Here is a 24,949-nt window from a genome sequence, read left to right on the forward strand (position 1 = left end):
CCGTCTGTCGTCCACCGCAGTCGCATATAAAATTTATCATCGGCTAAATATGGCATGCCCAGCGATTGCAGGTGTTTGCTTATAACGCACACATGTCGCCCACATTTACTTGCATCGATAATTTATGCCCGCCAAAAAACTTATAGCTGGCCTCAAAATGCAGCCACAGCCGTTAATAGTGATCTAGCCGGCAATGGCCGGCGGCCAGATGCCCTACAGCCAGCAATAGTCGAACCTCACATTTCTTCTACCTTTTCAGATTTACATTATAGCGAATGCATTCCCAAGGAACTTCGGTGCTTATAGTCCGATCTTTTTGAAATTTTCAGAATCTATTTATTTTTCGAATAACAGTAGTGGAAAGAATCCAAAGAGAGGAATATTTATAATCTGTGTATTTAAAACGAGAATCCAAACCCCAAATTTGATATATCTACCTCTTCTAAACTCAGAGTAATGCGATATTAAGCTAAATTGGGGCGATACACAAGTTGATAATAAAATCGTTCTGCGTATGATCCTTGCGATAATATATTATATAGTTCAAATCTCTATCCTCAATAGTCTTCGAGATGAACATCGATCGACTCAGCTCGTTCTACTGATCAGGTATATATATTTGGGGTCATGCTGTCGCCTTCTTTGCCATGTTACCCGCTTAATGGGTGCAGGGCATAAGCACAGAAAGCTGGACAAACAAATAGCAGCCGGCGCAAAACACGTTGAATCTTTGAACTCATATGCCATTAATTAAAGCTGCTAAATTGCTCTTCAATCGGCTATCTAGCATCTGCCATATATCACGGCTTATGTAGCACACAATTACCGCAGCTCAAAAGTTGAAAGTTCAGTGAAAAAAAAAATACATATATATATATATATATATATATATGTAAAAGTCCTTAAACAGCGCAGATATCAAATTATTTATGACTTTCAAAAGCTTTGTTGATGCTCCATTGAAATCTAGCTTGATTTATCTTCCCGTTGATATACGGTCATATTTTTAAAACTATCGACGCTGCCAGACTTGACTTATTTTTTATGGCTGGCGCTTTGTAAGCGTTTTCTAAAGAGCTCTGTTAGGAATTCACTTAACATATGACACTATTATGTTAACGTATGGCTTAACATGAGCCTTGACATAAGTGTAAACTACACAAATGTTACCACGAAAAAGTATCATTTATATTAAGGTCTTGACATCGACTGCCTGTAAAAACACAATTTGCTGCTGCCCGATGTCAACTGTCTGGCAAGGTGACAGCGCTGCAACTCTTGCTTAAGGCTTATCTGCATGATTAACTGCCTGCTAAGACACGGGTATTTGTTAAAGGCTCAACAGCTCACTTAACTGCCAGCTGAAATTTAACTACAGCAATTATGCGAACATAAGCTACGATTCTGATAAGGTGGCTGCACTATTGGATTGACTGCCTGTCAAGGTGGCCACTCGGCACCTTTAATTATCAGTTAGCCGTTTAACAACTTAATAGACGGCTTGCCATAAGAATTATACTAAAATAAGAGAGACCTATCGCGCAAAGTGGCAATGCTGGCTGCCTTAACTATCAGCTAACAACATAACAGCTGGATAAAAAGCTTGAGGCAGCAACTGGAATTATGAAAAATTAAAAGTGACATTGGTACAATGCCGGAAAAAGGTGGCAACGCTGCAGCTTTAACCATAAGTTAAATACTAAAAAGCTAAATAAATGACATGCTAAGTTGTTTTCTAACTGGAATCATGCAATAATTAGAAACGTATTGGAAACGGTGGCAACGCCAATCAGTTTAACTATCGGTTAACGGCTTGACAACAAGATAAACGACCTGTAACAGCTATTGGAGCACAATTAATCGACTAACAGCTGGTTAGACTGCCTGCTTAGACCTTATTTACCTGAAATATTGCAATAGTGCGGCACGGATGAGGAAAGCTGCCTAAAGGTGGCAACGCTGGCCAGTTTACTTATCGGTTAACGTCTTGACATTAAGCTTGAGACAGCTATTGGAACTATGCAAAAGCGAAACGCACAGTTAAATAATTGCTGGTTAAACTGCCTGCTAAGGCCTCATTTAACTAGAACTATGCAATAATTCGACACGGATCGGTAAAGATCCACCTGGCAAAGGTGGCAACGCTGCACTTTTAACCATCGGTGTAACGCTTCACAGCTGGTTAAGCTGCCTGCACTTGACGTTATGCAAAATTGAAAGGCACGTCTTTCGTGCGAGTTGCTGCTAAGCATTTGACAAGTGGGTTTCGGGTTTTGGGCAAATGCCAAAGTGCGCCAAGCTAGCGGGATAGAATGCCAAGCGTAATGCAATTTATTATAACAACAATAAAATGGCCGCGGGGGTCCGTTTGCGGTCCGTTTAACACAAAAATTTTGGAGTTTTGGTTGCCATCGCTTTATTTGGCCAGCGAATCGATTTTCAAGCATGTGCCTGCCACAAGGTGACAAGAACTTGTTTGCTTTCGCTTGCCCCCAGGAAATGTTGAAGGCAATTGACGAGCTCTAGACCTCAACTGACCCTGACCTGAAAATTGTTTCAGAACCCAGAAAATAGGCAACACTCACGGTTGGCTTTCATTAGTCAAGTTGAGTAAACCGAGGGATTTGTCAAAGCCCAGACGTACCCTCCCCTAGGCACAGGTGCCCTCTCAGCACTTGTTATGTTCTTCCTGCCAATTTAATGAGAAGTACATAACATGAATTGCCCGGGCCAATTACAAATAGAGATGCCTTCGCGGCAAATCGATTAGGTCATATGCCAGCAGCACTCTAAACAATATATCAAAGACAAAGAACGTGCCCAGCCAGAGTGTACGGCGGTGGGGGGTAGGGAGGGCTGGCAGGAATTGAGAGGCATACGTTTCCGTATATTATAGGCAAATCGAGTATTTATGGGCATTTGTTTTCGATAGCAATTCAGATACAAATACAACAAGATACAATAATCTCGATGCTAGCATTCGACTAGCTCGCTTTCTGATATACGCGCGCCACAGTGTGTGCCTGTGTCTATTTGAATTGAACACATTTTCTATACCCTTTTAGATGAGGTATCTGCAAAGTGTCAATCAATCTGTATTAGAGGCTCACATGTTATTTGGCTCAACCGATTCGAGGTCAAAGTTCGATTTTTCCATTGCCAATGAATTCATGGCACATAAGAGGGCTAAATGGATTGGATAAGTGGATCGATTTAAGAAGCGCCCTTAACACTGTCCAAAACATGCTGTTAAGGCAGCACTGTTATTGATGCAAGCTGTTAACCTAGGCTGTTAGCGTAACAGTTGCGAAGACACACAGTCAAGGGAGCGCTGTTAAATTCGCACTGTTAAAGATGCAATGTTAAAATTTGGCTGTCCGAATGCAGACGTCAAAATAGCTATGTTAAAGCGGCGAATGAAATTCAAAATACATGCTGAGCTGGTAAAGTGTTGAAGTGACACTGTTAAGCAGGGACTGTCTGGCAGGCACTCTTAAGCAGACACTGTTAAGCTTGGACTGTTGGGCAGGCACTCTTTAGCAGACACTGTTAAGCAGGCCCTATTAAGCAGACACTGTTAAGTAGGCCCTGTTAAGGTAGTACTATTATGGAACCGCTACCCATGTAAGCTGTTCAAGCTATGCTTAAAAGAAACACTCTTAGCATTGTTTTAAAAGTGAAGTTAAAGTCCTAGTTTGGGAAAACTAATAAAACATATAATAAAAAAAATAAAACCTACTGCTAAATACGCCATGTTTAGTGCTCTTCAAATACAGACGTTAAATAGAGCTGCTGAAGAAACGCATCAAAGTCATGGGCACACACAAATTGGCAGTGTTTAAGCAATACTGGTTAAGAGCAGGTAAAGAAAACCCTATAAAACAGCACTGTTCAAAAAGCGCTGTTAAGGAAGCGTTGTTAAAGAGGCGGTGCTAAAGAGGTGTTGTTATTGAGGCACTGTTTAAAAGGCACGATTAATGATACACTGTTTAAAATGAGCTCTTAGCAGAAGCTGTATACAGACACTGTTAAGGGTCAATGTTAACAGGGGCTGAAAAGGAGGCTTTGTTGAAAATGCTCTGTTAAAGTAAAACTGTTAACAAACGCGGCTTACAAACGCTGTTAAGAGGCGCTGCTAAGGAGCCTCTATTTTAAGGGCACTTTCGAGAGGCGCTATTAAGACGCGCTGTTAAAGAAACAAAGTTAAGGATGCGCTGTCTAAGGGGCGTTCCCTAAGAGGCGCTGCTAATGAGAGACAGTTTAGGTGGCGTGGTTTACAGACGCTGTTAAACGGCGCTGTTAAAGAGGCTCTCTTTAAAATGCGCTTTTTAGAGGATTTATTATGACGCGCTGTTAAAAACACACATTTACAGACGCGCTGCTAAGCAAATTAAGCTATGTATATTTAATTGAGCAAGGCTATTCGCTATTTAAATGTCGCCATTTGAGTACAGTTATCAAAGTAAATCTTAACAACTAACCTGTTCAGGTAACACTTTAAAATCTCACGCAATTAACGTACTGTAAAATGCAAGTTCTTGCATAAGTGTGCGAGAAACAAAACACTTGCTAAATGGACAGAGTTTTAGATATGTAAGAACGGCATTTTCCGATTGGTCGTACGGCACTTGGACAATATCGGTTCGCATTTATGCAGCAAAATGAGCCAAAGACCAGCAATTTTCATATGAAAATCACCTGATAAATGTTAGTTTTCTGCAGTATGCAATTATTTGTAATTTGAAATGCATACTAGAATCGATTCATACACGGAAATCAATATAATCTTATGCCTATTACAGCCTTGAGCACTTATATTGTTGTCTAAGATGTTATTATTTTGATTATATATGTACATATGTATGTATGTAGTTATTCATTAGTATGTACATAAATTGTAGATTATAGCTGGAACAGTTGGATAGCTTCCCTGAAGGGATTTTACTAATTAAAATTAATTTATTCAATATCCCAGCATGTTATTTGCATAATTCGCATTAAGGAGGCCTGCATTTGACAAAAATTGTACAGCACAGCTTAATCACAATTCCCAGGAAAAATCTGGTCCTCCCCATTTCGAACAAGAACAGTTGGATTCTCCGAATAGTGTGAAACACTTTTCAAATGAACTTTCACAGGAATATTTTGTAAATGAGTCTCTGGCCTATTGGATGATAAACAAACTAAGTTGTAGACAACAATTATACGCTATTTTTCCACACTTGCGAGTGGAACTTCATGAAACGCATCATCATATCATTTAAGATACATATGTATATACATTTTTCAGATTCATTCAAAATTTCACCAATTAATCAATCAGTCGGTCAATCGATCAGACAATCGGTCAGTCCGTCAGTCGGCATATATATATATATAAGTATCAATATACTAAACCGTTTTGATAAGATTTGATGGCGAAACTTATCGATAACTAAATGATTGATTTTCGGGAAATATATATCGATTAGTATATACACAATAAACAAAAGGTCGAAACTTAAATAAAATGCTTCCAATTTTAAATATACAAAATAAATATTAATTGAAATATTCATAAATATCGAAACTTTTCAATTCAAAATTAATATTGATTAAAATATACAAAATAAATATTAAATAAAATATTCCAAATAAATATTAAACAAAATATTTGAAAGAAATCAAACTTTTTGAGCCTAAAATTAAAATGCTCAAAACTTCAAATATTATTTTAAAATAATAATAATAATTAAAATATTCAAAATGAATCAAAATCCAAATTGAACGTATTCAAATATATTCGAAACAAATCGACAATTTTTGAGCAACAATTTCAAATTCCCGTTATAATTCCCGGAAATTTTGTTATTTTAATATTTAGGTATACGTAACATATGCGAATTTTTCGCCTCCCAACCAAATGGAATATAATTCTTTTTAAAAGTAAGGGCATGCAAACGTTGCTATGCCTATTCAAAGTAAACAATTTTTTATTGTTGTTCTGATTTCCTGCGTGTGCGTGTGCGTGTGCATGTGCGTGAATGTGCGTGTGTGAGTGAGCGTGTGTGTGAGCGCGTGTGTTGTGTTTGCGTTTGCAGATGCTTTGGATGAAAATAACTTGGTAGAGCCCCAGTTTGAGTTGAGAAGCGATGCGTTATTTATTTGTATAGTTGGACCAATGGGCAGCCAACGTGCTCGATGGAAATGGACCTGAAACCTGCTGGCATATATGTCATACGTGTACATACGTCAGAGTTACGGTTATTGTTAGCTGTTTGTGGGGTGAGCGTGTGCCTGTGTCTGTGTGTGTGTGTGTGTGTGTGTGTGTGTGTGTGTGTGTGTGTGTGTGTGTGTTAGGGGGTTTAGTTTCGGGCAATTGGCATTGAATCTGATTGGGGGAGTTGGCCGCGAACTTACCAGCACTGGGCGCTCGTTGGCATAGGAAAGCTTGCGGGTCTGACGCAGCGTCTCCAGCCAGAGGGAGGTGCGGCGTGACGCATTTGCGGCGCCACCAGCAAGGCCACCGCCACCGCCACCACCGCCGCCACCGCCGCCAACGCTGGCGGTGCGCGTCATCATAACTGGCGGCAGCTGCGCTGACGTTGGCATTGCAATGTTCACGGCTGGGCACGTGCCTGGGAGCGTGTCCACGGCAACGGCAGCTGGCTGCACCGGTCCAGGACACGGGCACTTCTTGTAGAGGCTGCCCTTGCATTGGTTCTCCATGCAAGAGGCAGGCGACATGCCACACGGCACACGGCACAATGCGCAGCAACTGTCAACTCGATTAACAATAACAAAAATACAAAAAAAAATATATGTATATGTATGTATGTATGTATATATTGGTTTGCTTCGATGATATTTTCCGCTTTCAGTGGCAATTTTCGCTAACACTTTTCATTTTCACTTAATTGCTTGTGGCAAATAATGCATTTTGTTTGTTTCCTATTTTTATATATCAATACGGTTTCGGTTTGGATTTTTCCTCGAACCGTTTCCACACAGTTTGAATGTTGATTTGTTTTTGATTTGCCCGAACGAATCGGCTGTTGATTTTCGTAAATTTTCAATTCGATTTTGCCGACATTCGGCTGCGTAATTGTCCAAAATGTAAACAAAACACGACCAAAACAACAGCAACAACAGCAACAACAACAACAACAACAACAACAACAACAACAACGGCCTTTCAATTTGACTCAAATACGTTTCTTTGACTTTCTGGCCATCTGTGTGGCTGGCTACGACCTGTGCCCGTCGGTCGCGCTCAATGCTCTTGCCCAGCCGAAAATTGTTTTATTTATAATTATTTTCTTATTTTTCTCATTTGTGTTGTTGTTTTTTTTTTTTCGTGTGTGCTTTCCAATTTTCCGTCTAATTTTGCCGCAAAAGAAACGTTTTTGTCAGCACGCGTCGCGGATCGCGATTGTGGATTAGCCCATTCCCGATAACCGATAACCGATTACCGATTGCCGCCGATTGCTGATTTGCTGGCAATTGACTGGAAACAGCTGCCGTCGCGGCCGCTGAGAGAGACATCCGCATTGACCGCTAAACCGCCCCCCCCCCCCCCCTCCCCCCCTATTAGCCTTTCTGCGTTCAGTTGGAAAATGGATAGAAACAGGGCAGTTTGCAGTCGAATAGAACCGACTGCGTAATGCCCGTTCACAATCAATGGAAAATAGAAATCTATCTAGACTACACAGTTCGAATGAGAAATCAAAAAGTTGGTCTACAACTTTTACACTCATTTTCCACAGTATCAGGTGGAATTTCCCAGATGTTGAAATTATACTTTTACACTCATTTGCCACAATTTCAGGTGGAATTTCCATGAAACATGTACTAGGTCTTTAGCTTACAAATAAGTTAAATATATTTAATAAATCGACTTTTTCGATATATATATATTTTAAGAATTGATCTGAAAAAGCGGAGTTCAGTCTGACATTTAAACTTTGAAAAACTAGAGATTTTGACCAGAGTATAAATGTCAGCTTTGCAACTCTTTTCGCTTGACGTCAATCAGTCAATCAGTCGCTCAATCACACAATCAGGCAAAACATTGTTAAATATAAAGAAATACCTATTTTAATGACATCTATTTTTGTAATTGATCTGAAGAAGAGTTGATCAGTCTAACTTGAAGACTTTGAAGACCGCCCTCAGTAGGCATGGCATTTAAATTGTAGAAAACCTATATACTCTTTTCACATTACGAACGGGTAGTACAATCGATTGCGTACGTCATGAAACGCTCTCGCCGGCTCTCGGCTACTGTCCCGCCGACAATCTTCCCCCAACTTTACAGCCTTCGCAGACTGTCAACCATGTGATGCTCTCTTTTTAGCAATGGGTCTGACTGGCAGTGGACCCGGGCCAAAATCTTAATGGCCGTTTGTCTGCTGACAGGTTTTTATGAACTTGAAGATGCCCTGTGCCGATGCAGCCATGACTCACAGCATTTACCCCTTTGCCCGCCCTGACCGCTCGACCAAGCACTACAAAAAAAAAAAAAAAAAAAAAAAAACCTTGTTTCACATGGCATTATTCCCAATAAAAATTACGAGTACCTCTGTACATTCAGCAAAAAAAAAAAAGCAGAAAAGACAACAAAAAAAATGCTTATTCAACAATTATTGGCGAGCGGCCAAAATTTGTTTTACAAAGCGCTTTTAGCCAAATTTTAGGGCTATAAATTCCAGAAATTTAGAAATTGCTATTTTTCTTTTCTTTTTTGTATATTAAGAAACACACAACTTAATTTGACCGCAAACATTAATTGTGGAAAGTTTACGACAAAACTGAAAAATGTCAGCTTGAATAAGACCCAAAACTTGTGTCCAAGCCAATTTTAAGCACTTTTAATGGCCCAAACTAAGTACTAAGTAAAAAAAAAAAGGCAAACAACAACAAGAAAATACCTAAAAGTTTCGAATACAACATTTTGAGTATTTAGTTTGGGTTTTCAAATGTAATACAAACAATTTATGTGCTGCAATTGCAACAGTTGCTGGGAACAAAATGTACAATATGTTTCACCTTGCCTTGAGTTTAGATACATTGATACATTGATGATTCATACGAAATGTCCTAGATTGTATTTTGGGTCTCCTTTACGCAGTAGATCCCCATATGGAGAACATCAATAATATGGTAGCTATAAACGGTAGGTCGCTGGTTCAAATTGAATGCAGTATTTCCCCATATATAAGAAATTGTTCCGACTGACAGACTGGTCAACAAACAGGGCTACATTTGTACTGAATCTTCCTTTATGCAGAACATTAATAATAGTGCAGCTTTAAGCGACAGGTCGCTGGTTCAAATTTAACGCAGTCTATCCCTACGCATATAAAAGTTTGTCCCGACTGACAGACAGGCTGGACAACATGCGGCCACCAAAGTGTACTCAAGCTTCCTTTATGAAGAACTACAATAATAAACGCAGCTATAAAAGTGCTGAACAACAGCAGGTCAATGGTTCAAATTGCACACATTATATCCCCATGTATATAAGTGTTTGTCTCGACTTACTAACGGCGCCATGCTGGGCTCAATTTGTACTCAGGCTTTCTTCATGGAGAACATCAATCAAAACGGAGCTATAAACGTGCTAACACACAGCAGGGTGCTGGTTCAAATTCAGCACATTATATCCCCATGTATATAAGTATATATTTGTCCCTAAATCGTAACTTTGATTTGATTACAAACATTGTTCAAAGTTTTTGTGAAGAACATCAATGATAACGCAGCAATTTTCAATATGTATGTTTCTATAGTTATTTGTTATGTTATTTTTCACAGGGAAAATATTCGTAATAATTAATTAAAATTGTTTGAGCTAAGATAGAACAATTTTAGTAGGGAAATAAAAAAATACTAGTTCAGTTGGCCAAAAACTGTGTTAACATTAGAAAAAAAGATTATTCAAGTTTTTAGATAATTCCCCAAGTTGCTTTAGTACAATATTAATTATTTTATACGACTGCAATAATCAAGTAATATTAAATATGTGTTACATATACATATTTTTTGCTAAAAACAATTGAGAACGTTTTTGTTCGGGCAATAAATTTGTGCATTGGGCAAAAAAAAAAACGTGTGCAGGGGCAACGGCAGGCAAAAAAGAACAAATCTACGCTTACCTTGAAGATCTCTCAAATAATTCTCGAACATTACTAATGCTGTCCGTATGTATATCTATATATATATATATATATATGTATATATAACTATTATCAGCTACAGGCTTAAAGCAATAACGAGCTAAACAGCATATGAATGCAAATTCCGTGAATGAATGTGAATGTGAACGAATGAATATAATCAGCATAATCAGAATCAGCTACAAGCGGCATTCAATGAAGCATTGCATTTAGGTTTTTTCAATTCAACGAGGCTGAAGCGAGCTGAGCCGTATGAGTACGAATATGAATACGAATATGAGTACGAATGTGAGTACGAATATGTGTACTCAAAACAAACGAAACAGCAACAGCAACAACAAAAAAACAATACATCCAATTTGCAAATGTATTCGCATTTTTGGTGCCACAAATGTAATCGCAATCAAATTTTAATTACAAAACTGTTTCAAATTTATTTTAATACTGTTTTGTGTATTTTTTGGTATTTTTGCTATAGTTGTTGGTATTTTGTATATACATACACAATACATATTAATTCAACGTCAAAATGCTTATCGAAGTTGGGTTTGTTTTTAATTGCCATAAGATTTCTTTAGTTTCTTGTGATTTTTTGTTATTTTGGAGGGGGGGGGGGGGGGAGGTGGGGTGAATTTGTTAGAATTTAGAATTAAATACCATTTTGGAGCATTGTAGCGTTTCGTTAGTGGCCTCTGTGAAGGCCCTTCTAAGTCGCAACTTTCGGCTTTCGGACAATGTGCGAGGCATTAGAAGAACGCCCTGAAGGAGGAATTATTGATGCGAATTGTGATTAGTACAGTTAGTTAATTAAATAGTTAGTTAATTTACATAGAAATGCGTATATATGGGTGAATGGGGCTAGTATACAAACATAATGCTAAGCATAACTCGAATTGGCATTTAAGTAAACTCCATAATATTACATTTAAATATATGTATGTATGTAGCTAGATATGTATATAATATGTTAGTTTATAAAGATACTCAAATGGTTAATTCCAAATAACTAAGACTTAGTTGAATACATTTAATAATATAAGTAGGGGTAGTATTGATTAAGGTTTGGTTAAGGTGGGCTGACAGAGGGGCTTACTTGATTGTTGGGTGTAAAACACCCTTGTGGAGGATATTATCATTTTGTCAAGGATTGTGTGATACATAGCAGGAGACATCACCAAATCCAGAAAGTATATATGTACATACATTCTAGATCTGCATCAACAGCCGATATGATATAGGCTTTCCGTCTGTCCGTCCGTCTGTCTGTTTCTATGCGAACTAGTCTCTCAGTTTTAGCTGAAAAAACTTTGCATAGCTCCATCTTTCTGTTACAGACAGTATATATGTCGGAACTAGCCGGATCGGACTACTATATCATATAGCTGCCATAAGATCGATCGGTAAAATGTACGTTCTTGTATGAACAACTTTTTTGTTTTTCAAGATATCTGGACCAAACAAAATTTTCTGCTTTGCATATATGTAGATATGTCTGTGTGTATGTATTTATGCCCAATTGTCCAAATATCGGCACATTCTAAACGAACCAAGGCTGTTAAATATACTTTTTTTATTACAGGCGGTATCGGATTACTCAAATATATAGATAGATAGGCTAATCGTGAAGGCAGACCGGACGCTGTGTAAAATACCTGGAATCGACTTCCAAAGAAGTTCGAAATTTATTGACTGCAGATAACATAAACAGAAAAGAATGGCTATTTACGACACGCCGAAGATTAAATTCCCTAGCAGATATATGGATATATGGAAAAAGCACAGAGAAACTCGTTGATGCCAAGCACGGGCAAAATATCGCAAAAAACTTAATCGATAAGCTTCACGTCTGTGTCCATAAGATATAGAAGTCTGTTACGGCTAATGTCAACATACATACATATGTATGTAGTCTCTCACGGTTCCTTTTATAGGATTAATCAGAGCACCTTTGGAACGTCAGTTCCGCGGGTACCAATTGAAGACACGACAGTTTGATTGTGTCTTCTACCTTGGTTTGGCAGGAGGTCGATCGTAAACCTCTTTCGATCTATGGATCACGGCACCCGGCAGTATAACGCATTTGGGTGTTAAACTACAACCTCCAAGAGACAGACAGACATGGCGATATCGACTCATTAACTGATACTGATCAAGAAGTTATATACTCAAGGGCATCCGCAATGTCTGCCTCTATGCGTTACATATATCATGACAAAGTCACAATACTCTCTAGAAGGGTATATACTGTTTATTATCTAATAAGATTTTGGTTAGATGAGTCTATGAAAAACAAACAAATTAATATGCGCGTAAGGGTATTAAGTCTTCGGCAACTGCTGTTAGGCTTAAGGCACGCCCAAAAGTAGGCAACGCCACAATGCAAATGACAAATAAAATTAGAAAAAAAAAAAAACACAATATAATAAATCAATAATGGATAAAAAAAATTAAATGCGCAGCGCCGGCAAATCAAAATGGCAAATTTGAAAATAATTACAAAATAATTAGCATGAGCCACAAAGTTAAATGCAAATGCATATCATTAACATATTAGCACAATGTGTGACCGTTTACAACTGACTAAATCCGTTAGCTTTTCCCACGCTAGCTGCCAAATTGAAATCTTTTAACAACAAAGCGCCAGCACGCACACGCCCGTGTGTGTGGTCGTGTGCGTGTGTGTGTGTCTGTATGTGTGCGAGTGCACAATGAATGAAAAGTTTGCTGGCGTGTTGCATAATTAAGTGCAAAAAGCTTTGAACAGATGAAACTACTAAATGTAAACTTGCAAGCGGTGCGCAAGCTTTTGCGCCAAAGCTTTTAACTCGCGGCCGCGCATAATGTCAAAGCTTTTTTTTTGTTTGCCGCGCGCACTCGCTTGCACGCACACACACACACACAAGCACACACGCAAACACATGCATAGTTAAGCATATAGTCAAGTATTTATGGCTTGGCAATACTTTAAATTGCATACAAAATTTATGCGGCCAGCCCGGGCGGCGGGCGGTCGGTTGCCTAAGTAGGACTTGAGCTGAAAGCTTGGAGCTTTTAAATATGAATATATGCATTAGTCGATACCAAATACAAATAGAAAGCAGCAAACTTTTTTCTTTTATTGGGTTAGGTTCAGGCAATTGATATGTATATGTAGCGCGAAAATTGACATTGCCATTGCCATAGGGCAAGCTATTATCATGCCCAAGACATCATTATTCTCAGAGGCCATTAGCTTTGGCAAGTTTTTCAATGTGACAAAGCTTTCTGTCACACACACAGGGTGAGAGAAATTGGTCATAAGCTGCTTTCCTGTTTAACAGCAATGCCGGACTTTGTGTGTGCCAAACTCCCCGCAAAGCGCCGACCGCACCCCTCCCGCGCGTTCTACCAACGGGACGAAGTGCCAATTAACTACAGCCGTTGCCGTTCTTGTTGTTGCCGCAGTGTCAACAAGGGTGAACAAAAAACCCAAAAAAAAAAAAGGAGGGGGGGGGAGGGGGGAGGGGGGCAAAAATAAACTAAATAAAAATACGAAAATAAAACCGAAAATGATAAAAACGCGACACCAAATGTCAAAGAGTGAAAACATTCATCAATCATTTTAAGGTCAGACACAGCCAGGCCGGCGTGAAGAAAGGCGCTCGAGATATATAAAATCTATTGAAAGTTCAGACATTGTCAAATTTATTGATATTAATTACAATGCCAATTATAATTCTATATTTAGTGCCGTTAACATTTCTTATTGGCCTCCGGCCAATGCTGGCTTAGAGTACACGGGTTACGGGCGGGGCGGGTTGGGTATCTTTTTAAACAGCACTGAAACAGCATTCATATTTAATGGCTGCGCTACGTGACAAGCAAGAGTCGGGTATAACCGACTTGAAGATACCCTAATACATATGCCAAGCTGCAGTGACAAACATTCACGCTTCTTTCTAGACATATGTACATACACAAAGGCACACACATACACACACACACAAGCATGCACTCAACTAGCTTATCAGTTATTGCTGCGACTGTGCTTCTTCTTCCCTAAGACACCACACTATAGAAAATACGCCTTAAGCATCTTCGGTGTTCTTTGTCCGATCCTAATGAAATTTACAGGGCATATTTATGGCATTAGAACTTGTGTGAAAACCAAAGTCCAAAGCTATATCTCAAAAATGTAGACTTGGTGGCAATGAGGCGATGTATCCACAATGTTAAATGTTTTGGATGTGTGTGCACTCTACTTGAACCTACATTCGAAATGTCTCATGTTTGGCTCTGCTAAACCCTGAGATATAGCTAAAAGAGCTTAGCTGAAAATCGATACTTATCGATTTCATTAAAACAGTGTAAGCTATCGATCATTTGAAATGAAATTGAGCTGCGCGGCCACTAAGCGCACCTATATTCCAAATTATGTGTCTCTAGCTCATATAGTCTTCGAGATCGATGGGTCCATACAGATACAAACGACCAGACAAATGAACCAAAAAATGAAATGTTCTAAATCTCGACAGATGCACTCCACGAGAACCTACATTCGAAATGTGATATGGCCAAGAAAGCTTATCTGAATATCGATACTTATCGATCACAATGAAACGATGTAAGTTATCGATCATTTGTAATAAAATTTAGGGGCAATAAACGCGTCTACATACCAAATTATAAGTCTCTAGCTCACATAATCTCGTATATCGAGGGGTTCATCGACATTATGCTACCCTGCCTACATTTGCACAAAACGAATATACCCATTTCAGGCATTTTTAATGGGTTCGGTATATAAAAGAAATATATGAATATAAATTGACAACTTGAACTAATTTCAAATTCAAGTGAAATATGAATAATCAATTGCGTTGCGGGACGCTTTTCAATTGAGTTTCGAGTTTTACCACTCGAATTTGATTTACAGTCTTCTCTAGTTGCCTGGCAAAGTAAATAAACCACTCAGCCACCCACGCAGCCCACACACAGATAGACACACACCCATCCACACACACACACACACACACACACACACACTCAGTCGGCCACTAAGTGAACTCATGCCCAAGTTGTTGCTGGCGTAAACAAAAATGTTTTAATTATGATCGACAAAAAAGAAAATGAAAACAGAAAATATTATAATTAATATTATTGAGCCAACGTGGCGTATGAGCAATATTGATTTTCACTAATTGGATTTCAGCGCGTGAAAATGTGAAGCACACGAAGGAACAAGCAACAACAAAAAATTATCTAAAGAAAATCTAAAATATAAATGAAAAGCAAAAACGATGAAAATGCCTGAATGCCTATTATAATACTTAAGTACTTAGTAGGCATGAAAATCAATTTGAACAAAACTTACACAATAATTTGTTGATGTTGTTTCTTTTGTTTTTATTTTTTTTGTTGGCTTACAAACTAAGACTAGTACTTAGGGGTTGGTAGATATAGCTACATATGTATATAGTATAGTAAGATTTTAAATAGATATCGAGGCACGTGCAAGATAAAAGCTACATAACCGTCCAATCGAGCACAATTGCGCTCGATGGCATATTTATCGATAACATCAATATGTGACTATTCAAAATTTTTGTTTATGATCAGCTTAGTTAGAAGTCGTCATAAACTTTCGCAAATAAATAAATATATTTATATAACACAAGTTCGCAAAAGTTTGCTTATCGATAGTTTTAGAAAGGTCGTGCCTATCGATAAATCATAGATTGTAAATATTTCATGTATCTTTTTCGTACAACTTATATCAACTATCGAAGCTCGTTATAGTTAAAATATATACACATATTCGTTTCGTTTTCAATACAACTTAAAAGCAATAAATCAGCTTGTTTTAGGGATGGTATGACTATCGATAGTTTTAATAAGATATAATTGAATGAATGTTATAGATAATTTAAGATATCCTGATTTTCTTACTAGGGAAAAGTTTAAAACGCAAAACTTGATCATCGATAACTATCGATAGCTTCGGTCAAAAACTATTTTAAGCCTAACCTGACAGGTATTTCAATCCTTTCTAAGAGTTAACCAAACGGAAACGAAATATATTTGCTCAAGCATAAGTCAGAGTATAAAGTCTGAATAGAAAACTAAATTGTCAGACCTTATAAAAAGCATGGTTGAGATTTATCTCGCTGATAAGCCAGTTGGATATATTAATGGAATTCTAACAAAAACGAAGATATTTTGTCATCAAGTCTTAATTTAAGTGTTGTATTATTTAAACTGGGATTAAAATGACGATATAGAGAACCAATCACACAAGCTTAACATTAAGGGTAGGCAATTATCTGGACCGTAAGCCGACTTGCAGAGCTAATTAGTCTTTGCCACTCTCAAGTGGCGATTGGCCGAGGTAAGAACAAGATGAACTATTAGTGAAGATTGAATTGATTAAAATTGATCAAAATTGACAGAGAGCTGCGTTTAACTGGACCTAATGAAGACTGACCCCTAGTTGGTTGCCTGCTTATTATTATCTTTATCAAGTACAATTAAAATTAATTGCATTTGTTATCGTTACGTGGCGATAAGTAACGACTATCGTTAGCTGCCCATCTCTATTTAGCTGGCTAATGTGAATAACCCAGGTAGACAGGTTTCTTAATCAGGCAATAAAAACAAAAACTTTGCCGGCTAAATGAATAAAATGGAAAAGTTGTCAATGCGCCAAGTTTTGTTTTTTGCTTTGCGAGCTGCCAACTTGTTGCAAAGTTGCGCCAGTGAAACAGTGTGACCAATCAATATCACAGAGCATTACATTTCAAACCGAAATCAATTAAAATTAATTGCTCCGTTGAAAGCAACGGTAATCAAGGCTGCTGTGTGATATATATATATTACTTTTTTTTTCTAGCTATTTATTTTGTAGTCTGTTCTGTTCTATTCTTTTTTTCCTTTTATTTTTTGATGGGGTGGGTTGGATTGAGGTTGAGGCAAACACATAACATCGAGTGCACGTTTACATACACGTAGTATGGGTTTCTATGTAGTACAGTGTACACCAAAGATACATAGAGATAGAGCGAGATAGAGCGAGATAGAGACAGTTTATCGAGGCTATGTACACACTTTGAGGTTAAGCTATTTCTAGGCACATTTAGTTGAGGTTATGTACACAGCCAAAATTCCCCTAGATCCCAATATCCCTTTGGGCCAGTTTACTGGCATTTGGTTTTTATTTTTGAAGGGGGGCTGGAGTTAGAAAATAAACAGATTGTCGCTTACCTGTTTGAATGGGCGCATGCCGCCATTGATCCTCAGGGAATCGGCGGCAATGCCCGCAATGCCATCTGTGGTGCTTTCCCGCAGCTGCTTGAGGGACACATTCGGTACCGTGTGGGAGTGGCCGCAGGAGCTGTGCGAGCCACAGCAAATGGCCGTGGTGCTCGATTCCGGCTGTGAGCTCTGCCTGATGATCCGCGAACCGTTTGTCGGCGATGATGTGATTAACACTGGCGGCACCTGTGTCTGTTGATAATGATGCAGCTGCAATTGTTGCTGATGCAGCTGAAATTGTTGCTGATGCAGCTGCTGGTGATGCGGATGCTGTTGCAGCAGCTGATGCTGCAGCTGCTGCTGCTGCTGCTGCTGCTGTTGGAGGGCTGAGTTTGATATGCATATGGCCATCGAGCTGGTCAGGTTACCCTGTTGGAAGGCACTTTTCACACTGTCCCGCGAGGCAGATCGATCAATCTGGCCGCCCGTCGAGATGGGCGTCGTCGATGCCCGTCGACTGCAATTGCGGCAGGCACGACAACGACTGGGCGCACTTGGCGGTATGCTGGATGATAGATTCTGATATGATGATGTGCCCAAATTGGGATGACTCGAGCCGGTGCCCGTTCCCGCACCCGTTCCCGCACCCGATCCCGCTCCCGTTGCAGTTCCGTCATGCGGTTTCAGGCTTAAATTCATAATTGATATGGTCGGTTTCTGTTCCTGTTGCTGCTTGGTCAGAGCACCGCCAGCCAAGCTGGCCGATGCCGATATTGTTGTTGTTGTTGATGTATTTTGTGTTAGTTCTTGGTCCTCTTCGTGTACTTCAATGTCAGGCACAATGGCGGCACGCAGCCCCTGCTCAATATCCTCATCGTTGTGCCCGATACCAATGCCGCCGCGCATACTCTCCTCGGAGCCCATGCGGATATGCTGCGACTGCTGCGGACTTGTCAGATATGTGGATGTCCGATCCTGACGCATCAGCGTCGGTTTGCCACCGGACGTGGAAGCCATATTGTTCGATGTTGGTCCATTTGCCGAGCTGCTCTTCACCTGCCGCAGCAATGCGGTTCGCCCGCCCTTCGTTGGGTTCGATACAAGCAGCGAGTCCGTCTCCTCGGAGCTAACATAGCCCGAGTTCGCGTTCTCGTTTAGCTTTTGAATTGACATCTGCAATGGGAAATGGGAAAATGGAAAAGCCTTTAGGACTACAGTTGCCATTTTACAGCTATCATCGTAAATTGCATTAAAACAATTCAATTGATTTTTCATTCAATTTCATTTATCCAATTTTAGATTTTCGTTTATTTTTTCTGTTTTTGTAAAAACGTTAAAGTGCTGCCATCATATTTTTAGCCATACAAATAAAACAAGTAAGAGACTCTAGTCGGGAGTTCCCGACTATGGGATACCCTGCACCCTCTTCTAACAACACCAAATGCAGCTCGTCAAATTTGGTCCCTCTAGCTCTTAAAGCCTAAGAGATTTGCTCAAAAATAAGAACTTCGATAACGATTCTTATCGATTGCTGGAAAACGGACCAAGTTATCGATTATCGGGAACAAACTCGTACTGCACGGGCCCTACTGTAGGACCTACGCTCAAAATTTCTCTCTAGCTCATATAGCTCTTCTGAGATCCTTGCGTTCATACATACGGATGGACGGACAGACAGACGGATCTGGCTAAATCGTGTCCGACTATTGATGCTGATCAAGAATATATATATATACTTTATGGGGTCGGAGATGCTTCCATCATCCTCTTAGCCAACTTGGCTCAAGCCTCATTTGCAGCCTTGTTGAATACAAAAGCTTATTTCCCGCACAATCAATATAGATCAATTTAAATGCTTTTTGATGTAGTAGTTGTGATTTGACGCTATTTTGCGGATATGTCTAGAGAATGATGAAGCTCATGATTTATTATTAAAGACGTTGTCATACTTATTCTTCGACCATATTCTGTATACATATAGTATTATACCAATCCGATATTGATTTTTTTAAGGAGCATGGCTAAACTTGGAGGCATGAATTTTGGTGAAAATCTCTTAAAGACAAAAACATATTTCAAACAAGAACTTGATATACTTATTTCCGATTGTTTCCATGGCAGCTATATGACTTGGATCTTGTTACAGATCAAAAATATTTATTTACTTTATGGGGAATTCCTTTATGTCTAGTATTTGACAGTAGAGACGGCATAGTTATCGATAACATCAATATTTGATTATCGACTATTTTTGTTAATGTTCAGCTAAGTTAGTTTATACCAGAAGTCTCTGGGATCGAAGAATAGTCCCTAGGTATCATGTATGTCATTCACAAATAGAGCAAGAGTTTTCTCAAGAGATCCAGATTATTTTAATCAGGCACGCAGTTAAAATTTACAACACTTTGGCTTCTTATCCCCCTGTCAACGAAATGTTAAGCTTGTGTAAAATCGTTTATCTAAAGTTAAATAATGACACAATTTTAGCTACGGTTCGCTACTGCATTTCCGTTTCCCAACCTCTTGTCAACCAAATGTTAAGCATATGATTAAACAGAGGTTGAAATTTACAAGAATTAAAACCGCCCTTCAGTTCTGTAACATCCTGTCAACCAAATGTAAAGCGTGTTATGAAACAGAGCTCAAATTTTACGATCATTTTCGTTTCTAACCGCCTGTCAACCTACTGTTAGGCATGTAATTAAACAGAGGTCAAATTTGACATCAGCTAAAAGTGCACTTCAGTTCATTAACCTGCTCTCAACCAAACGTTAAGGTAAACATACAATCAAAAACTGAAGTTGCATTTTACAAATGTTAAAACTGGTCTTCCGTTCCAAATGTTAAGATTTTAAACGGTACAATGTAAAATTGACGAGGATTTACAGCTAACTGTGGGACCAGATGTACCACATTTGCCAAAGCGTCAGCCGTGATTCAAATCTAACCTCTTGTCAATACGTAAGCTTAACGTGGGCAGAGATCAACTCTCTCATGCTATACAAAAGAGAAGTTTAACCTTCGCAAGAGAAGCTGACATAGACAAGAGCTTGCCGAGACCAAGTTCAGCGAGGCAAAAAGCTTTTGTCAACTAGAAGAAGAAGAAGAAGAAGAAAAAAAAAGAAGTAGTAAAAGATAACGACAAAAAGTTCATAGATACGAGCAATAAGCACGTGTACGAAAGCAATGCTATGCATATGTAAAAACAGGTGTGTGTGTGTGTGTGTGTGTTTGTGTGTGTTTGTGTGTGTTTGTGTGTGTGTGTGTGTGTACAAGCGTGTGTAACTGTGTGTTTGTTTGTTTGTATTTGCAATGCTAAGCCCGCTGAGGTGGAAAACTTGATGACCGCACACCTACGGGATGGCAAACATTGAAATGCAAACATGAACTCACGCACATGAGCTTAAGCTGTGTGTGTGTGTGTGTGTGTGCGTGTGCAAAGCATTTCTATATTTTATATGCAAAGCTATGGCGGGTTGGCTCGACTGGTTGGTCGCTTGGCTGCCTGGATGGGGGGTGTGTGTGTGTGTGTGTGTAAGTGTGTGTATGCTGTGGCTCGAAACGTGCCGATTGACAGGTGGGCGGGGTCGATGGGTGGTTGGGTGGTTTGATTAGGTTTGGTTGGTTTGGTTGGTTTGGTTCGCTTGGTCTGCGCGCACAGGTGGATGCCACGAAAAACTAATTTGGAAACAACTTTCAAAATCTAACAATGAAAATCAATAATTCAGCTATAAATACAAACGAGCATTGTAAATTATGCAAGAAAGTCGCCTCTCGCACCACAGAACACAACCTACTCAAATATGTTGGAATACCCCGCAGGCTAATGTTAGACAAATGCTATAGCTGGCATATGCAATGCTCTATATATGCCAGCCAATGCAATATTCGCTTAGCTATTCAACCATAAATCTTTTTTCCGGCCACTAAGCAACCCTTCTGACATATCTTATCAAATTCGAGACTATTTCATTTAGTTGTTGGGTTCTTTTATAATAAGGGCACCGTAATTTAAATTTATTTGTAGGTTTTTTTCTATCGATAAATATCAATTCCATTCCAAATTTCATCAATTTCCAATCGATAGTCACATTTTCTATTGATACTATTGTGAACATAATCGATACAACTATCGAAAGCAGGCATAATTTCTAATTGCAATGACATTATTATATATTTGTTTTATGATTTTATCGATTTTATCGATCATGTATTTCAACATGGCCCTGAAACATTTATCGATAGTCTTAACACCGTTATCGATTGTATTATTGATGCTTGTGGGCATCGATACTTGCCCAAGTGCACTCAATAACGAGATTGATACATCTATCAATATCGCTGTTACGAATAGGGTTATCGATGGCTTGTTTCATTGCTCCTATCGATAATAAAATCAATAAGACAAGAGATACCCCCATTAATATTGTGGGAGCTATCGATGGGGTAATCGATAATATTGATTGTGTTATGTTTACTGTTTAACCTGTTTTACTGATAGCGGCATTGCAGCTGTTTACCAGAGCTGTACATATATCGATCATGGCTATCGATAGTTCGACACGTCTAAAGTTAATACCGTTAGCTGTGTTATCGTTAGTGTTAGCTATTTGATATATCGATAGCTTTGCAGTGAGTATACGAGTTCGAGAACATGCTCCTGTCGAGCACTTTCGACTGAAGCCTTCTTATTTGCAATTGTTGTCATTATTGTTGCCTTGAGCAATTGTTTCATTTCGACACGGGACTCGCAGTAGCACAACAACGACAACGACAACAGTAACAATAACAATAACAGTAACACAATTACAATAACACTAACAGAGGACATGAGTCTTGGGACAAGAGCGACACGAAATGTAAAAAGTCGAAACACCTGCGCACCACCAAAAACCCACCAAACCAACATCCAGCCACATCGGGCAGCTATTCGCCCAGCCGCTATCCGTTGGCAATTCGAGCGTGCCGCTAATAATAGTCGATGCCCCAGTCCAGGTCCCAGAGACAGAGGCCCAAGCCCAGTCCCCAGTTGCCAGTCCATGGGCCAGACAATCCATTGCCAGCAATTGTGGCAACAAATTGGGTTAAATTTGTTCACCTTATACATACATATGCACATAAAACAATTTATTTACACCAAATACTAGAGAACTTTCTTGAATTCTTCAGTGATAAAAAAAGGATATTCTTTTTTGTATGACAACTTTTTTCTTTATATAAATTTGTCAAAAATATAATTGATTAATTTTTTTTTTTTTTTTAATTTTTTCTAAAATGTTGGGCACGATGTTTTTTTCGAGTGCATTCCTCTATCAGGCATTACAGTTCATTACAAGCCAACACTGGCTGCTACCAGTGTTGTAAATTGGCCACGTTGTGGCATAATGTGCACCTGCATATGGCGACAGCTACGTGAATTCAATTTTCCAAGCTTCAATTTAAAAAGAGCCATTAAAAATATTCGTTGATGGGGTCTGTTTTTCATATTGATTGCACTGTCGCGTAATTTATGACAGCCTGGTTCTGGGTCTGGGTCTGGGTCTGGGTCTGTGTGGCCCCTTACCCAGAAAGTAAAACAATATTATTATGGCATACATAGCACACACACACACACACACAGAGGTAAATGTCCGTAGATAATTCTCTGTAATTCGGTTGACGAAGCGACTTAAGTTTCAGAATTTTAAAATTGGCTCATTATCCATAACAACAAGCCGGGCGAACAGAGTTATTTGCATTTCATATTCAAATTACTAAGTGTTGGATAATAATTGAAGAATTATTATGACTGGCAGAATATTTTATAAGCAACTGTCTATTAGAAGACACCATTTGCGACGCAATAAAATTGTATATGCATATGCATATATTCTTGATCGGAACGAAACTAGGATCTTAGTTTTGAAGGTAAATATTAGATTTGAGCGAAGTATATATCGATATAGAAATAAGCGTTGCATGTATCGATATGTATCGATTCATAGCGAGCTGTATCGATGTTGGAATAGTAAGGACAACATCGATACTACGAGCTAGATATGGCCTTTGCCTTAGATTTATACAGACTTTTGTATACCAGATTAAGGCTGTGCCATATTTCGCGGGAAGCACATGAAGCCCGCCCCATGTGTGTGTATATGTATGTAAAGAAATTATGGCAAAGCATTTTTAGATGTTTTTGTATTTTTTGTATTAAATTTTGTACGATTTCTCAAAAATTTAAAAGGAAAATAATTTTGCTAGATATAACCTTGTCCTTGGGTATGCAAAGACTTTTGTATGGCATATTTAAGCTCGGAAAATTTCATAGAGATTGGACAATAAAGAACGAAGTTATTAAAGAACCCAGGACACCTGGGGGCTAAAAGAAGAATAAGAAGAAGAAGCAAATCAAGTGGTCCCATGTGTTTGTGTGTGTGTGTGTGTGTGTTTGTAAAGAAAGTAGGGCAGAGCATTCTCAAGTGATTTTTCTTACAAGTTTGTACAATTTACCAATAAAATTGTATGAGATTTATGGGATTGTGGCGATGGGTTCTTTGCCCAAGTGGAGTGCATCGTGCAGAGCATTGATAGAGTCTCTATTTATTGTTTCTAGAAACGGGGCAAATTCGAACAATGGACATTTTGTGTGTTGCGAACGGTTGCGGCAACGGTAGTTGCATACTGCTGGCGCTCACTGTGCCGGGGGCATAAGTTATGTGCCAGTTGGCCAGGTGACCCAGATGTCATTCAGCAGTCGGCGTTAAAACATGCCACACAGCCCGGCCAATAACAATAAAACAACGGCGACAACGGCGACAACGGCGACAACGGCGACAACAGCGGCTGCAGGACACGGATTCGTGTCCGAAACAGAGCAACTGGCTTCAGTACAAAAACAAAGCCAACAACCAAAAAAAAAAGGAAAATACAAATAAAAAAAAATATAAGAAAAAAGCCGGAAAAACAGCAACAACAAAAATCTATTGTGTAATGGCCGCTTCAGGTTTGCCCATTCAAACCTGATAGCCTTGTTTAATGGCCTGGCCACAATTCCGGACAACGCCTCCCGTACCAGCTACCCGTTCACGCCAAACCCCCCCCCCCCCTCCACTTCTCCCATTCTTCCACGCCCCTCGCTCCTTCTCGACGAGCCGCTTGATTCCACGTGCGCCAATCCCCAATACGCGTTGCCTCGCAACCGACAGGTTCTCAGTCCCCCGTCCAGGTTCTTGGCTCTACTCGAGTTCGACGTTCGCATGTAGAGATAAAAATTTATTGCACAACTCAAAATCAGAGGCCGAGCTGCGTCCTGGCGCTGAGCTTTGTGCAATTATTGTTGTTGTTGCTGTTCTTCTGTTCCAAGGACTGACCCCTCACATATACTTATATATATATATATATATATATATGTACGTATATATAAATTCATTATGGTACTAAGGAAACAAGCAAATCGTTAACTTGGCCCAAGTCGGCCACATTTTTATTCCCAGCTTAGAAGAGTATTCGCATATATTTCCTCTGCCGACCTCGTTGCATTCGTCAAGCACATTTGAAAGGACGGCCATAACGAATGGATA

General features: G+C 39.2%; 1 protein-coding gene across 12 annotated transcripts in view; it reads right to left on the bottom strand.

Annotated features, from left to right (window-relative positions):
- SK (small conductance calcium-activated potassium channel) overlaps positions 1-24,949 on the bottom strand; it is a 90,864-nt gene that overhangs the window by 54,359 nt on the left and 11,556 nt on the right. For 9 of the 12 annotated variants that reach the window (XR_010438216.1, XR_010438218.1, XR_010438217.1 and 6 more), the window contains exons 3-4: positions 17,397-18,560; positions 10,815-10,916 (exon numbers count right to left, since the gene is read on the bottom strand). Coding sequence is in view for 8 of the 12 variants with exons in the window: in XM_064698856.1 (XP_064554926.1) it covers positions 10,815-10,916; positions 17,397-18,560 (1,266 nt within the window). In the remaining 4 variants the exon portion in view is untranslated. Of the gene's footprint in view, positions 1-6,399; positions 6,524-10,814; positions 10,917-17,396; positions 18,561-24,949 lie in introns of those variants that run through there. The other 3 variants (XM_064698858.1, XM_064698861.1, XM_064698862.1) reach the window with 2 other exon arrangements.

The sequence above is a fragment of the Drosophila montana genome, unplaced genomic scaffold, assembly GCF_035044405.1.
Source record: "Drosophila montana isolate Dmon_TW-CO22-7 unplaced genomic scaffold, ASM3504440v1 contig_786_1, whole genome shotgun sequence".
Lineage (NCBI taxonomy): Eukaryota > Metazoa > Arthropoda > Insecta > Diptera > Drosophilidae > Drosophila > Drosophila montana.